Here is a 15,743-nt window from a genome sequence, read left to right as displayed (position 1 = left end):
AGCACCCCAGTGAATCCTCAAGTAGGTTTCCATTCACCTCTGGAGCGACAGCACTTTGGAACCCTGCAGATGATATACAGTCTGTTGGGGTGAATGTAAATGAATTAGCCTAAACCCTTCAGCAGGTTATTCTATTTTGCATTTATTCACACACATCTGCTCATACATGGTGTGGACTCATTGTTTGGAAGAGCTGATCTAAATCAACCCAAACCAAAATAAGAGACTCTCAATTCGAAATACTTAACAAGAGAGAGAGAGAGAAAAAAGCAAATGTTGCCTTTAAAAACAGCAGCTACATTGCTTAAAAAAAAAACAGCACAACAGGCTTATAACGTGACTTTTCTGTGCAATGCTGCCGCCATGCGGCCGCGGTCCTGCACTGCACTCATAAACACATTCCTACTGGTGTTAAGAGTTACGGTAACACCCTGTAATGTATATAATTATTACATTTTTTATTGTTTTCAGGTTATTAACACTGAATAAGCCTTAATATTTGTAAAAGACAGCAAATAAATGCTCAATATTTCATTTGATAAATGAGCTATAACTGTAGGAAATGATGACCAAGGGAAATTTGAGTGACGAGAGTAATAATACCATAAGAACATACTTTTGCTCTAAAATGTAAATTTTGTTTTTTTTAAGTAGGCATATTTACTATGAAGCTGAAGGACTGTCCCATTCTTAAATGAATATATTTTAAAGAATGATTTAACAATTACTCGAGATCAAAGGCATATTGGACTGCTTTATAAATTTGCTTTGCACTGAAATTGAAATAAAATGTAAATTTCAGAAATTAAAATGGGAAATTAGATAAAATTAGATTATTTGAAAACATTAACTAGTAATAGTTTTTCTTATTCTGTAGTTTATTCTATTGTAATTGTCCTTATATATTTTTTTCAAATACTAATAATAACTAAAATAAGAAATGCTAGTTTTATATTAAAAAAAATCCAATTATGTAATAATTACCGTTGTTCATATATTCTTATTTCCGTTATATTTCAGGTTGCCGTATAGTAGCTAAATAGTAATCAAAATCTTGAAGATTACCACCTAAGGAAGTTTTAACTCTGTAGCTGTTATTTTTCATAACGATAAATTGATGATAAAAAACCGTTAGTTTTCGATAGTTTTGAGCCGAGGCTGCGGACACAGACCTCGGACCGACCCCGCCGTCCCGGTACCGGATGTCAGCGCGTGAGAGGCCGGGCAGCCGGCGGTCGGTGCAGGAAGTGCCCCTCCGCGGTGGAGAATGGAGATCTCGGTTTGTGAAGGGCTGCCATTTTAGCGAGCTTACGGTAAGAAAACTTGCCCGGTGTTGGTGTGCGGTGAGCGGACCGGCTCGCGGCCCTTCGTGCGCCGTGTGCACGGCCCCGCGAGCTGAACGTAAACAGCACGCGCGGCGCGTTTGTTTTATGGAGCCTCGGCGGCTCGTGCGGCGCCGCGTTTGTGATGCTAACGTTAGCATTTACTGACTGTTAGCAGCGACTGTATCAAGAACTGGAAAACTCGGCATTGAGAGGGCAGCTTTACGTTTTCACGTTTCACAGTGAGCGTTCTGCAATAAACAAGTTTTTTTCTGTTAAGTATTAGCTTCCGGAATGTTTATTTATGTCCACGTTGCTTGAAGGAGAACACTGCAGGCCCCTGGACAGGAAGAGGGGCCACACAGGTGGTCCTGATGGATGTGCAAGAGCCCACCTCTCTGGATGTGAGGAAACTATTCTACAGACAAACACAGCATACTTTATGCTCACCTCGACACATGGAGGTTCATCGTCGGGTTTATCCTTTAGTGCGGCTGCAACTAGACATTAGTCTCCTCCTCACAAGGTAGAAATAACATGCAAACTCCATAAAGGAGATCCCTGGAAGGGCCCAGTCTCACCCAGAAGACATGAAGTTCTTTGAACATGTGTTTAGTGACATACAGTCACTGATTAGGACTGTTTAGCTCTGTCACCAGGGTGTCAAACATAAGGCCCGTGGGCCAAAACAGGCCAGCAAGAGGATCGGATCTGGCCCATTAAGAGTTAAAACCTAAAAGAAAACAAATGTTTCCTAAAAATAGTAAATGCAACACTAAGATATTGCCAATGCTGCTGAAACGCAAACTAGCATTAGCTTGGAAGTCATGCTATCAGGGTGAGTTTGTAAAAACATGCATAATGCAGCAGTAATAGGACACGTTTTGGGACATTTCACTGTATTTCGCACCAGACAGTGTCATTAAAATTGGATTTAAACTAACTAATACCTCATTAATCCACTTGAGGAAATTCCTTTATCCACACTGACCCATCCTATTTTTTCGGGTGCAGTCTCATTATGGGAAGCTTATTGGTTTTCAAGGGTCATTCTCGGGGAGCCAGAGTGGTGACCTGTCTGCTGTAGGAGTCAAACCTGCAAACATCCAATGCCACAGAATAGAAATTCACTTTTCTTCTTTATATTGAGATTGCAGTGATTTTCGGGTGTAATTTGGTTTTGAAAAATTAAAGACATTTTCATCACGTATACATTGCGTCACAAAGAATAGCGTTATCTTTTAAGGTTATTATGGCACTATTTTACTGGTCAGGCCCAGTCAAGATCAAATATGGCTGTATGTGGCCCGGAATGCCACTATTGTTATTATAATGTTATTATAACTTGATTATTGTATAGGTGATCGCATTTGACGACAAAATCCTGCAGAAAACTAGTGTTCGTTAAGAGGTGGGTTAACATCTAGTCACTTCCTCTTCTTTTCTCTCTTTCTCAGTAGCGCACAGGGAAAATGGGGCTCAAGGTGGTCCAGCTGACGTCGGACTCGCATCATGGGAACATCCTGACGTCTCTGCATGAGCTGAGGCTGCAGGGACAGCTGAGCGACGTGACGGTGCAGGTCGACCATCAGGGAGACGTGGAGGAGTTCCACGCTCACCAGGTGATGCTGGCTGCCTCCAGTGGCTACTTCAAGAAGATCCTCCTGTCTCCGGATGAGGCGCGGGACAAATTGCTCCTCTCCAATATGAACTCAAACGACTTCTCCAAGTTTCTGGAGTTCGTGTACACCGGCACAGTTGAGGTCGAGAGAGAGAAGATCAGCGATGTTCAAGCTGTTGCAACATTTCTAGGCTGTGAGGATCTGGTGAAGGTTTGCAGTGAGGCCATGAGTGCTGGGATCATACCGAAACTGCAAAAACAGACCCCTGCGTCAGAAGCTGTCAGTACGGACGGCTTGCATGACGCGAAAAAACAAAACAAGACAAGAGAGAGGAGACCAGCTGAAGCCGCCCGTCTCAAACGGGAGCTGTTGCCACAGCGCTCGGAGAAGGAAGAGGCTTCGAAAAGAAGAAAGTTAACGGGCAACAGTGAAAAGAGACCGGCGGTTAGACTGAGGTTGTCTCGTCGCAAACGGCAGCAGAGGCACTGGCGCGCTGAAAAAGAAGACAGTGACAGTGAGGCAGAGGACGGACTGGAAGCCGAAGCTCAGCCGGAGAACAACCAGGACAGAGAAGAGGAGACTGAGGTGGGGACACTCATGTCTGACGTGGACGAGTTGGAACATGAGAATGATAACCTGAGCGACGACGCTACTGATCCCTCGTTCACCCCGATCGGGTATGAAGAAGAGGAGGAGGAGGAGAGAAATCAAGAAGAAGAGGAAGAAGGAGAGCAGTCCGAGCAGATGATGAAGAATTCCAAGGCCCGGTTCGAGTGTAAAAAATGCCAGCGGACGTTCCTTTATGAGAGAAGCTTCCTGAAGCACATCAGGTACCGTCGTCGTGCTTTTTCTGGATTCACTGTGTTCACTGACAGGATGCATGACTAGATGTACGGTTTTTATATCCCAGGTTCTTTTAACCTTCCCCGTTGCTCTCTCCTCGACCAGCACGTACCACGGCGTGAAGGCGGCGGTCGTCTACCGCTGTGAAACCTGCTCCCAGACCTTCGCCAACCACAGCAACCTGAAGATCCACGAAAAGCACGTCCACAGCAACGAGCGGCAGTTCACCTGCAGCATCTGCACCAAGACTTTCAAACGGAAGAAAGACGTCGTTCGCCACCAGAAACAAGTGAGGAGATGGACGGAGCGCTGCAGATGTAACACTTGTTTGGTCCAGTTAAACTGGGACGCGATCGCTAAGTTGCTCAAACAAATGGGCCAATTCAGTTTGACTGCATGTGGAGGTTTTCTGTGGGAGTCACGTCCAATCAATCAATCAATCAATCAAATTTTATTTCTAAAGCGCCTTCCAACTGCCAAACGGAGCACAAGGCGCTTAACAGAGTAAGACAAAATAAATAAGTAAAAACACTTTAAGACACAAAGTACTAAAAGGGGCTAAACATCAAACGCTAAATGAAAAAGGTGCGTTTTCAGATGACATTTAAAAACATTAAGTGCAGTGATAGACTTTAAATCCAGAGGAAGAGAGTTCCAGAGCTTCGGGCCAAGAACAGCAAAAGAGCGGTCACCAAACTTTCTATATCTCGCCCTGGGGACAACCAAGGAGGTGTGGCTTGACGAGCGTAGAGTCCTGGCAGGTTGATAAATTTGCAACAGCTCTGAGATGTAAGGGGGGGCATACCCATTAGTAGCCATAAACACAAACACCAGAATCTTGTACTGGACTCGGAACCGCACCGGAAGCCAGTGGAGAGCTTGAAGGACCGGAGTAATGTGAGAGTATTTTGAGGAGTTGGAGATGAGACGTCCAGATTTTATTGTTTTTTTTTCCTGCAGGTACATGAACGAAATCTGCAACACATCTGTCCCATCTGTGGGAAATCTCTCAGCTCCAAAACCGCCCTGTTGCTGCACGAGCGGACGCACACGGGCGTGAAGCCGTACGAATGCACCGAATGCGGGGCCAAGTTCACCCAGAACTCGGCCCTCAAGATGCACCACAGGTACAGAGCTCTGCCCACCGCTCGCAGGAAGAAACTCGGCTGATTTCAGCCAAAACAAATGATTTCATGAGTCTGACGTCAGACTGAGAGCGCTGATAAGTGGACCTTTGTAGACAAAAGTCAGCAAGCTAACACAGTTTAACCCGCTTAAAAACATGTCTTCTCATATATACATTCATTCTAGTTTTTCAAAGGATAACTATAAGTTGAATTTGTTATGGTTATAGAGGTTTACTCCATATAGAATTGAAAGTAAACTTGTTCACCTTGCTGTAGGATTCACACAGGAGAGAAGCCATATGCATGCGACCAGTGTGAGGCTCGCTTCACTCAGAAGCACATGCTGTCCTACCACAAGAGATCCCACACAGGTAAAGCACTAACTACTTGTTAGATTTCACCATTGTTTTATTCAGTCACAAGCCTTGCAGTACTTCTGTCACTGACTTTAAATGCTTTTTATTTTCACATCAGGAGAGAAGCCTTTCATGTGTGAGGCGTGCGGGAAAAGCTTCTCCTCCAAAGAATACCTGAGGCACCATTCGAACATCCACACGGGGTCCAGGCCGTATAAGTGTGAGCACTGCGGCCGAGGCTTCGCTCAGAGGAACTCCCTCAACCAGCACGTCAAAGTGCACACAGGTACATCCAGCTTTCACACATCTTTTCGGAGCTCTCCCGATTGCTTCGGTACAGCTTGACTCTCCGTGTTCCCCGACGTTCAGGCGAGCGTCCGTACAGCTGCAAAGAGTGCGGCCGGCAGTTCACCCAGCTCAACGCGCTCCAGAGGCACCAGCGCATCCACACGGGGGAAAAGCCCTTCATGTGCGGCCTGTGCAAACGCACCTTCACGGACAAGTCCACGCTCCGCAGACACACCACGGTAAGAAGAAGGCAGGAATCGCCAGGTCCGGTTCTCGCGTTGAGTTCAGGTGGCGTGAAACCGTCGGTCTGCTTGATCGCCCTTCAGATTCACGATCCAGACACGCCCTGGAAGACCTACCTGGTGGTGCTGGAGGGAAACGTGGAGAAAAAGAAGCCAAAGTCTCCAACCAAAGGGAAGACGGAGAAAGAGAAGGCGGCGCCGGCGGAGAAAAATAGCGCTCCTCGGAAAAGCCCCGCCGCCGCCGCCGCCGCTCCCGGGCAAGACAAAGCAGACGGCATGAACCCGGTGCCAGTTCCGACCGGGCAGGTCACTCTCCCACCGGACTGGACCGGTCACGGCGCCATCGCCCTGGTGAGCCACGGCGGGATCACCGTCATCCACACCGAGGTCCCCTCGGGGACGCACCTGCGGCCCCTGATGACCGCCGACGGCACGGGCGCCAACGTCATCTCCATAGACGGCTCCGCCATCCAGGTCCCGTTCTCCATCCCGGTGACCGTGTCCTCCGAGGCGCCGTCCACCTCTCTGTCCGTGCCCGCTCTCTCAGAACCCGTTCCCGACGGCCTGCTAGCAACGGTCGGCGCCGTGTCCACGCCGTCCGTGCTGGAAGCCGCCGCCTCGCAGACCATCCTGGCTCCGGTTTCGAACGCGATCGCCCTGCCGCCTGACATTCAGGCGGTGATCGTGGACGGCGAGGCCTGCGAGAGAGACGAGAGCGAGGAGAGGCAGCCAGAGGGAGACGAACCGGCAGCCGAACCTGAGGAGGACTGAAGTCCAGATCGTCCTCCTGAGGAGACGCAAACAAAACTGTCTCAACAGGTTTTCCTTTAAATACAGAGGTGTGAAAAAGTGTTCTCCTCTTCCCCATTTCTTAATTCTTTGCACGTTTGTCACACTGAAATGATTCAGATCATCAAAAATATTCAAATATAAGACAAAGACAGCACAAGTAAACACAAAATAAAGTCCTTAGTGAAGGTTTTTAATAAAAGAAAAAAAAAATCTGACCTACATCACCCTGTGAGAAGAAGTGATTTCCCTCCAAACCTAATAACTGGTTCTGCCACCCTCAGCAGCAACTGCAATCAAGCGATTGCAATAACTTGTAATGGGTCTTTTGCAGCACTGTGGAGGAATTGTGGCCCACCCGTCTTAGAATTACTCTAATTCCGCCACGTTGGAGGGTTTTCCAGCATCTCAGTAGGATTCAGGTCAGGACTTTGACTGAACGCTCCAAAGTCTTCATTTTGTTTTCCTTCAGTCATTCAGAGGTGGACTTGCTGGTTTGTTTGGGGTCATTGTTCTGCTGCAGAACCCAGGTTTGCTTCAGTTATGGCTGGACATTTTGCTTTAATGCGGTGGGGGGGGGGGGGGGGGGGGGTAGGTTGGTTTGGATTCCCCCCTCCCCCCCCCCTCCCATAAAAAAACCCATTAAACTGCGTTTTGCATTTAGTTGTCTTTGTATTCGAATTACTTGGATCTGAAATATTTAGGTGTGACACATGCAAAACGATAAATAAAAGGGAAAAACACTTTCACACTATATGTAGGTGAGAACATTTGTTTTGGCATAATTTATTATTTTTTAATGCTTTTGTGATGCCAGATATCTGAACAGAAACTTTCATCATGCTCTCAAGTGTTAATAGTGACCAGATATTGCTTTTCTCATAGTGGGACTTTCCAGTATTCAGTGTTTATCCGAGGTTTGATTAGGTATTGGCATCATACTATTGTACATTTAGGAGAAATTGTGAGATTTGAAAAAGTAAAATAATAAATTAAAGACTGAAGAATGTATCAGTTCATTACAATTTGAATCCAGTTCATCATTCAAAGCAGTAACAAGTAATGCAATATGGATGGACTGAAGTGAACAAGCCAGGGACACTTCATTTGTCTCAACATATATTAAGCTGCTTGGCATGTTTCATAATTTTAATATATTTGATATTGCAATACGTCACCAGTTTGCAGAAATCTCTCTGCAGAGCAGCTTGCTTCCTGCTGTTCGCATCATTAGATCAACACTTGAACAAGTGGTTTCATTGCAGCTGCTCTTATGACTTAAACGCCAAATTTAAATCACATTAGCAAGTTTCCATATAAAGAAAATGTCAGTGGGACTACATCTCAGGATAATACTTTTATTAATGTCCATTTGCACGAGCATACAGATCCACGGCCGGCCGGCCCACCTGGAAGGAGCTGTTCACACAGGGCGACCGGCCCTCCAAGTAAAAACTTTGGTTTGGCTAACGCTAGTGAATGTGCACAACACCGAGAAATACACAATGACATGCGGAGCGACTGGCCGTTCAGAAGGTCCGCCTGCAGGAGTCGAGACCTTCGGATGATCGGTCGACGGGACGAGCGGCCAGTGAAGCACTTTGCACAGGGACCACCGCCCTGGGAGCGAGGAGGAGCGAGGAAGAGGAGCAGCAAGGCGACAGCGCTTTTCAATCAGGGGGAAGATTGTTACGAGCAAACTGTGAATCGCAACATTCAAACCAGTATTATCACATCAAGAAATCCTAAAGCGGTAAGAAATAAAACACAAATGTGATAAAATAGGGAAGTGGAGTTTTGGTATGAACGTTTAACAGTCGACACTTAGTGCATATCGTTGCCCTTTTTCAAGAGGAGTCGCTCCCTGTGGTGATCAATTATCAGAATAAGGTTACAAGAACATTCAATTGATCTGCCTATTCTAACAAATTAAGATAACGGTACATTCGTGAATTCCATACACACCATGACAATCTTTCAAAACGTTTAAATTATCTGTTAAATATATGTGAAACTAGTTTACAAAAAAAAAAAGGAAGAAAGCTGCATCTGACTAGGAAAAAAAAAAGTACAAAACATGCAGAGCTTGTCAATACTAACTCAAAACAATATGCAGCGTGGAAACCCCGCCCCCCCATCCCCCCCCCCCCAGGGCAGATTTCAGCAGAGGAAGGTATGCAGCAAAGCCTCCAGACAGAGGTGAGGGCGAGAGAATTTACATTCGGACGAGATTCCAGAAACGCCTGAAGGAAAGCAAAGACAGTGCTCTGACGGTATCGCAGTGACAGAGGCCCGATCATCAGCACACACTCCTCCAGGTGCTATACACAGTGACGCGAGTGTGTGAGAAAGTGCTGTGTGTGTGAAAAGCATGCGTGATGGGATTTGTCCTTCCGTGCTGTATTTCCTCCCCCCCTGAGGCTGCTTTTTTAAAATCTTTATTTCAGGTCCCCTTCATCGCCCTGGATGGTCTTTTTGATGCGCAGCAGGAGGGTTGTGTGCCACTGGTCCAGGCGTGAGATGGAGTCAAACTCCTTCACCTGCAGCACACACACACACCCAGACATTTCATTAATTTGTGGCGTATATCTCCAAACTTCTTCTTTCAGCTAACTTCACAAAGTCCCTGTGAAGCTCGGCCGTGCTGGATTCAGGTAAACACTCAGTCCTGGGAGATTGAGTGGTTACCTGAGATCCAGCCTTCAACTTCCTGGAACACACAGGGGATCCAAACTTTCGGGGTGTAAACAAGAACTTACTGCTTCTGTGAAGGCCTCGCTGTTCTGTTCCTCATGAGCCTCCAGAAGTTTCTGTGGAAACAAAAGAAATATGTAGGTTACTGACGGGAACAAAGGGAACGGAGTAAGTCATCAGAGTCCTCCGTACCTTCAGCAGCTTGCATTCTCTGGAGTCTGAGAACGCCGGAAACATCTCCTCGTATTTTTCAACGGCGATCTGTGGAGACAGGCCGTGTTCAGACTGAGCCACCGCCTCCCGTGTCGAACCGCAGAGGAGCGGAGTGCGGACTCACCTTGGCGTTGAGCTCATCGACGATGAAATGGCAGAGGGAGGCCTTGAAGAAGTACTCTTTGGCGCTGTATTTCAGCAGTGGGTTGTCCATCGTGTTGGCGCCGACCTGGACGCAATCGAGAGAGAGCCACGTGTGTGAGGAACACCGCTGCTGACCGAGTGTGTGTGTGAGTCAGTGTGTGTGTGTGTGTGTGTGTGTGTGTGGGGGGGGGGGGGGAACGTGTGCACACCTGCTCGTAGATCTCAATAGCTTTCTGGTACTGCTCCAACTGAGCGCAGTAAGCGCCCACCTTCAGCAGACACTTGTTGGCAGAACTACGGAAAGATGGGGGGGAAAAAAATAAACACTAACAACACAAACATGCTTAAAGAGTGTGTGAAACAATCTCACTCAACTTTTCACTCCTAATGTGAACAGTATCTGATAGCAGGTGGCAGAAAATGTCTTTTTCTCACAAATTCTTTAAATTCCTGTGTTCACCGTGAGCAGAAATTGCTGGAACACACGTGAAACTCTGCACAAAGGCTCACTTCACGACAGATCTGACGGGATAAACCAGATGTGCCTGGTATCGAGTCGATCCTCGTCGTCACGCTGCATTCATGTTCTCCCTGGATAATCTCCGATTTGTGAAGCTGTGCAAAGTCTCTTGACTTGACAGGAGGATTACTGTGTTTGGTAAGTGGAACAGATACTTACACCCTTCTAACCATCTACCTACATGTTTTGGAACAAGAGTGGATGATTGATTTTATCACGGGGCCCACATGAAATACTGTACAACGGGAGGGGAGCCTGTTTTTCACACAGTACCTGTTGGATTCTTCTCCTTTGTAGTAGTCTGCCGCTTGTTCATAATGCGCAATCGCCTTCACAAAACACACACACACAAAAATTGTCATCTTAAAGTGTTTCTCCAAACACCAGTGGCTGATTGTGTCGCCCTCAGACACTCTTACCTTCTCGATGTCGACCAGCTCAGACTCGTAGATCTCTGCGATGCTGATGTGATGTTTGGCTGCGATGGTGAATCTTCCCTGGAGGAGGATGAAAGGAGGAATCATTACTAACCAGATATCACCACCAAGTGCTCTCCTTTAGTTCTCTCTGCAGAGGGAGGATGTAATGAAATAGCCAGTGGCTTCACATCGACTATGGAAAAAGGCCCCTGTTATGGAAATAAGGCGATTACATTTAAACAAACGTGGTACGAAAACTAAAAGAAATGAGTCACAGCCAGGTACTTACAGAGCACACATGAACACTGTCTATATGCTTCTTACCATGTCTGTGTATATATCGATGGCAGCATTTAAACACTTGATTGCCTCTTTTGGCAGCATTAAGAAGAGAGGAGGAAACAGTTAGGCGTCATGTCAGCTTCGATAAACTCTCCTGCACAGTTACACACTTCACATCGGTCTACACTTCATGGCTTTGAAGCAGGGTAAAACAACTGACTGGCACATTCCTGATAAACAAGGACAACTACGAAGTGGATCGCTGAAACAAGAGGCTCACCGAGTGAAGAAAACACAAAGAGACCTGGAGATCAATGGCTGGTGACTAAAGTCTAATTCAAGGGTGGGTCTTGTACAATGTTAACGGACTAAATGTGTGAAGTATCAACCTGAAAATCAATGCAGGGTTTTCAAATATGCATCTGCCTCTTGGCAGACATGCAAGCTTGAATTCAGCATGTGGATTAAATCTCCGTGAACTCTACAGTTGTGTTGTCTGACCCTCGGCCTGTAAAGCCTCTGAAAGCTCCCCAACACAACAAAACTGATTTAAACAAGCCGGTCAATGAAAGGATTCTGAAGGAGGAGGAAATAATCCGTCCATTTGGATTGGGTAGTCCAGAGTTTTTGGTTTGCAGTTTGCATATAATCCTTGTGTGTGGGTTTTCCTTGGGCTTCCTCTCCCAGTCAGAAAACATGTCTGAGGTTAATAGGTGAATCTAATTGGTGATTTCGTTTGTTGTGTGATGGACTGGCGATCTGTCAAGGTGTGTGCGCTGTAATCGGCTGCATTCGGTGATCGATAACTAGTTTTGAGCTTTATTAGTCACCCAGCATCCTTACCATTAGGGTCAGACTTCTTGTAAGCATTTCCTGCGTCGATGAAGCTGGTGGCGCAGTCGTGTTTGTTTTGCAGCTGCATGTGTAGACGTGCAGCTTTGCAAAAAGCATTCCCAGCAGCTGAAGTAAAAAAAAAAAATCAAACATTTCCGTCAACTTTATGCACACAGTTTTTCATTCTGGTGGCATATTCACAATCCCTGCACCAATCGATAATCTGAAAATAAACTGAATGTCGCACCGCTCCAGTTCTTGGCCATCTTGAACATGTTGGCTGCTCTGCAGTACATCTCACACGCCTCTTCCACTTTGTGAGGTCCTCTAGAGAAACATAGGCGAGAGAGAGGGGGAAATAAAAGCCTCTGAGTGATATCCAACTTTTCATTAAATATTAATGTAACAAAGTTAATCAGTCTCTCCCGCACAGTGAGATTACATCCACTAAATTGTTAAACATAACAAGTTATCGTCCTTTTGAGGTGGATGCGGAGCTCGGATTGGTTGAAATAAATCTCTACACGGGAAGTACAGCACCCATGAGAAGAAGTGGAGCCCTGGGAGCTCCCTGCAGTTGTAATAATACTCTGCTCTTTCAATCATGGCAGGGGATTACGTCACCGCTCAGCGCAGCCACAGAATTACCGACACGAAGCCCGCCAACGACAATCACAAATAAGAACTGCAGAATAGCAGCATCTGGGGGCCGTCACAGCGACAGATTGAAAAAAATACACAGTGGCACGACACAATTACTGCTGGTGTTTGTTAATATATACACCAGCATGTACAAAAGTAGGGCTGTATGCAGTTATAAGTTATGAAAAACAAGTTAAATCACCTTCCCTGAGGCAAGAATGTGAAATAAAAAGTGCTGACGATCTGATTAATTTAGTCAGGCTGCAGTTCATTTGGTCGGTGAAATATATTAGAATAAGCGAATTCTGTTGCCTCTGAGAAGAATTTTTCATTAATAAACATATCTTTTGTTGTCTCCCATGAATTTAATCACAACACTAATCATGAACTCCAGTTGCTGGGGCTTATTTTTTTATTTCTTATAAAGAATATGTATCATTTCATGCTATTGAAAGAGCAAACTGACAAAACTGAGAGCACCGAGCCTATAGGTAAAACAAGACACATCTTTAACCTATGAACATAAAGGACTCGCATGGCTACAAATTATACTTCAGATTATTTTGCACAAATTCAAGCAATATTGTCTCATTTAATTCACAAAATGTATCGGTGTTAATCCGAGTTGACAGAGATAGATTTAAGATATTGTTACATATTAATTTCAGCCAGCAAGAAGACACAAAAGAAAGGCAGAAGCAGTAGTTGATTAGAGGAGTTCTTAATTTGATGACATACCATCACATCACTGGTTTGGTTTAATCTTTAAAGTTTAGAAAATTGTCGGATTTATGTCATTTTTCATCCTTCTGTCCTGTGGCCATAAGACTCTATATCTCCTGTGGTAAATAGTGGTTGTTGTGTTTTTCTGTTGATTTCATACATCTATGCTTGTACTATTCACTTCGTATCCCTGTATATATTCATATTACTGAATGTTTATTTTGTCTTATTGATGATTTGCATTCCATTGTATTTATTCTGTGAGAAGCAACACTGCAAAGACTTATCCTTTTGGTATTAATAAAGTATTTTGATTGTATTTTAATTATCAGAGTGATAACTGATGGCACCACTCATAATTGAAATGTAGATGTTATCCTCACCTTTGGACGTACTGTGCCAAAAATCGATTTTTCTGTAAATGTCCAGCGTGTAAATACAAATTAGGGAAAGGCGTAGCAGCAGTGATATGGTCCAATATGAAATCATGCTCATGCTATTGGTATTTGTGTCAGAATAAGGAGATGTGCGTGTGTTTTCACGATGCAGAGGACAGAGATCTCTCTTGTTTCACACTTGTTTACATTGATCTGAACTAAAAACACACCGTCATACACTGACAAGATGCGTAGACTGGGTGTGATAATAAAAGAGAAGCGTAGCGCGACGAAAGTGAGGAATCTGAATCCTCTAAACGAGCTAAAAGTGTCAGCTGCGCAGCTTCAGGCCAGCCACAAACCCTGCCTTGTTTACATTGCTGATCAATGCTAACTCGGCTAACTGACTTGCAGAAATCACCTGAGCTGTGTGTCACGTGCCGCCCCCCTCTGCTTCGCCACTGAACTGAACTTGTACAAAAACATTTTTTTGGCTCACATGTTGACAATAAACCGAGTGAAAAACAGAGTGTGTCCAGAAACAGGCTGCGTGCCAACTTTGGAGCGGACACTTAACGCCTGCTCGCTGTTTGCTGCAGTGCTGGCTTACCCTCCAAACATCCCTCCCAGGAAAGAGCCGGACGACTTCACTTTCTTATCGGCGTCGGCCATCAGCTGAATGGCTTCCTTCTCTTTCCCAGAGTTGTCCATGTCTAGTTCTTTCTTTTTCTTTTTCTAAGTTAAAGTGAAGCAGAAAACAACCGCAGAGGATTCCGCTGCGTGCAGCGAGGATTACGCCTGCTAATGGCTTATTCGAGCACCGAGGCATTATGGGAAATTGAGTTCTTTACATTGTAATCAAGGTTGACGTAGCGACTAGGAAGACTACAATTCCCTGAGAGGCGTAACGCTATTTTTATTTCCCGTTACGTAATTCCTGATGGCAAAGTATTTTTAACGTTTGGCTTATTTTGGATCGTACTTTTAAAATAACTGTTTTACAAAAAATATAAAAATGTATTTTATTTTAAATGGCTAAAAATCTACAATAATTGACTTGTTTTTAAAACAAAGCACAGTTGTGTATATTACTTGCCTTCCCCAGCAGAGGGCGCTAAAACATTACAATGCTGTCTAATGTAAAACGTTTACAAAAACCTGAGGATACATGGAAAAAATGTAACAAAATCTAAGAGAAAACCAAAACAACAGTAAAGTTCCAATTAATGAAAATGCATTCAGTATGGACTCATTATCACAAAACTACAATGTCTGTTTTTTTTTATCAAATAAAAGGTTGCCATATAACAACATTTCTGAGCACACTCTATTGTGTTGTAATGAATTTTCTCTAATGTCAAATTATATATTTGGCCTCTGATTACAGACAACTCAACAATTTTGATTATGTTTCTGACCAAAATATTGTATATGCTAATGCACTTTTTATCCACTCACTTATTTGTGTGAATGCTTATTTGTTTGCTTGTTTTTCAAGACTCTCCAACATGTTATCCTACAGTGCTGAACGCCTGCATAATATACTTATATAAGCTTTAAGTTTCACCCCTGTTGATTTCACTTGTTGAACCTTGTAGTGTAAAATCAGTGTCAAGGGTCATTGTGACAGCGTTTGTCAGCAAAAAAAAAACAAAATCTGATAGAATCAGGGGTCTCCGCCAACTGTTGAATGTGCTGAAGAGCTTAATTGAAGTGCTTAATAATTAACTTATAGCTAAAACTGCAACAGTGGCTGCTTTATGATCTATAATCCAAGTTAATACTGAAGCAATCATACTGAATTTCCTAATTTTTGAAAACGCATTGATCTCCCAGAGACTTTCTATGAACAGTATTGGCTACATTGTTTTCATGAAGGCAGTGACCAAGCTTCCATACAGTACAGTGTGTGTATTGGGCTGCAGCCATCAGTGATTGCACCCTTCCATCTGTCTTCTATTGAGTTTCCCAACTAATGGTTGCTGGAGTCAATCCCAACCTGCTGTGGGCAAAGGTTGGGCACACTCTGGAACACTCTGATATCGTTTTTGAGGGGTGTTTCAAAAGCAACTAATTAACACCATTACGCAACATTGGTTCATAATAAGTGCTGTGGCAAAAGTAGAAAATTAACCAAATGTTCCATATTTCTTGATCTATAGTTTATAAATGTGCTTTAATGGGGAATATTTATCTGTGCAGCCCGTCCAGTACTGCTGCCACAGGGCGATTTTCAAATGCAAAAGTATGAAAACACATCCGAGTTTTCATCTGAAAAGTCCAAAGCGGAAGTGTCATGTTTTGTC

General features: G+C 44.4%; 2 protein-coding genes across 4 annotated transcripts; one reads left to right on the top strand and one right to left on the bottom strand.

Moving 5' to 3' along the window:
* The first annotated feature begins 1,199 nt into the window (after window positions 1-1,199).
* gzf1 (GDNF-inducible zinc finger protein 1) lies at window positions 1,200-7,602 on the top strand. Of its 2 annotated transcripts, none has more exons than XM_030110171.1 (8): window positions 1,200-1,313; window positions 2,780-3,774; window positions 3,893-4,076; window positions 4,748-4,914; window positions 5,191-5,285; window positions 5,389-5,556; window positions 5,640-5,797; window positions 5,885-7,602. In XM_030110171.1, exons 2-8 carry the CDS (start codon window positions 2,795-2,797, stop codon window positions 6,569-6,571), a joined length of 2,439 nt encoding a protein of 812 aa, XP_029966031.1. In that variant the 5' UTR covers window positions 1,200-1,313; window positions 2,780-2,794; the 3' UTR covers window positions 6,572-7,602. The 2 variants fall into 2 exon arrangements, with proteins under 2 accessions (XP_029966031.1, XP_029966030.1); XM_030110170.1 differs by having other exon boundaries at window positions 1,202-1,313; window positions 2,783-3,774.
* Window positions 7,603-9,026: 1,424 nt separating this feature from the next.
* Window positions 9,027-14,249, bottom strand: napbb (N-ethylmaleimide-sensitive factor attachment protein, beta b). 2 transcript variants are annotated; one of them, XM_030110172.1, is made up of 11 exons: window positions 14,048-14,249; window positions 11,943-12,022; window positions 11,705-11,821; window positions 10,904-10,950; window positions 10,580-10,657; window positions 10,434-10,489; window positions 9,850-9,934; window positions 9,621-9,725; window positions 9,476-9,544; window positions 9,349-9,399; window positions 9,027-9,129 (listed from the first exon to the last, which is right to left on the bottom strand). In XM_030110172.1, the coding sequence occupies exons 1-11, from the start codon at window positions 14,146-14,148 to the stop codon at window positions 9,028-9,030; spliced, it is 891 nt and encodes a 296-aa protein (XP_029966032.1). In that variant the 5' UTR covers window positions 14,149-14,249; the 3' UTR covers window position 9,027. The 2 variants fall into 2 exon arrangements, with proteins under 2 accessions (XP_029966032.1, XP_029966033.1); XM_030110173.1 differs by lacking the exon at window positions 10,904-10,950.
* Between the last annotated feature and the right edge of the window lie 1,494 nt (window positions 14,250-15,743).

The sequence above is a fragment of the Salarias fasciatus genome, chromosome 15 (assembly GCF_902148845.1).
Source record: "Salarias fasciatus chromosome 15, fSalaFa1.1, whole genome shotgun sequence".
NCBI lineage: Eukaryota > Metazoa > Chordata > Actinopteri > Blenniiformes > Blenniidae > Salarias > Salarias fasciatus.
Note: the sequence above shows the minus strand (reverse complement) of the source record. Positions and strands in the feature narration are given on the sequence as shown.

What these genes read in the sequence shown, in the direction of transcription:
- gzf1 (XM_030110170.1), top strand. Translation starts at nt 1,203, where the DNA reads ATGTCAGCGCGTGAGAGGCCGGGCAGCCGGCGGTCGGTGCAGGAAGTG. An exon ending in TCGTTCGCCACCAGAAACAA is followed by an intron (nt 4,077 to 4,747) that starts GTGAGGAGATGG and finishes TTTTTCCTGCAG; the next exon opens with GTACATGAACGAAATCTGCA. An exon ending in CGCTCCGCAGACACACCACG is followed by an intron (nt 5,798 to 5,884) that starts GTAAGAAGAAGG and finishes ATCGCCCTTCAG; the next exon opens with ATTCACGATCCAGACACGCC.
- napbb (XM_030110172.1), bottom strand. Translation starts at nt 14,148, where the DNA reads ATGGACAACTCTGGGAAAGAGAAGGAAGCCATTCAGCTGATGGCCGAC. An exon ending in AAAGGAGAAGAATCCAACAG is followed by an intron (nt 9,935 to 10,433) that starts GTACTGTGTGAA and finishes ATCTTTCCGTAG; the next exon opens with TTCTGCCAACAAGTGTCTGC. An exon ending in TCGATGAGCTCAACGCCAAG is followed by an intron (nt 9,545 to 9,620) that starts GTGAGTCCGCAC and finishes CTGTCTCCACAG; the next exon opens with ATCGCCGTTGAAAAATACGA.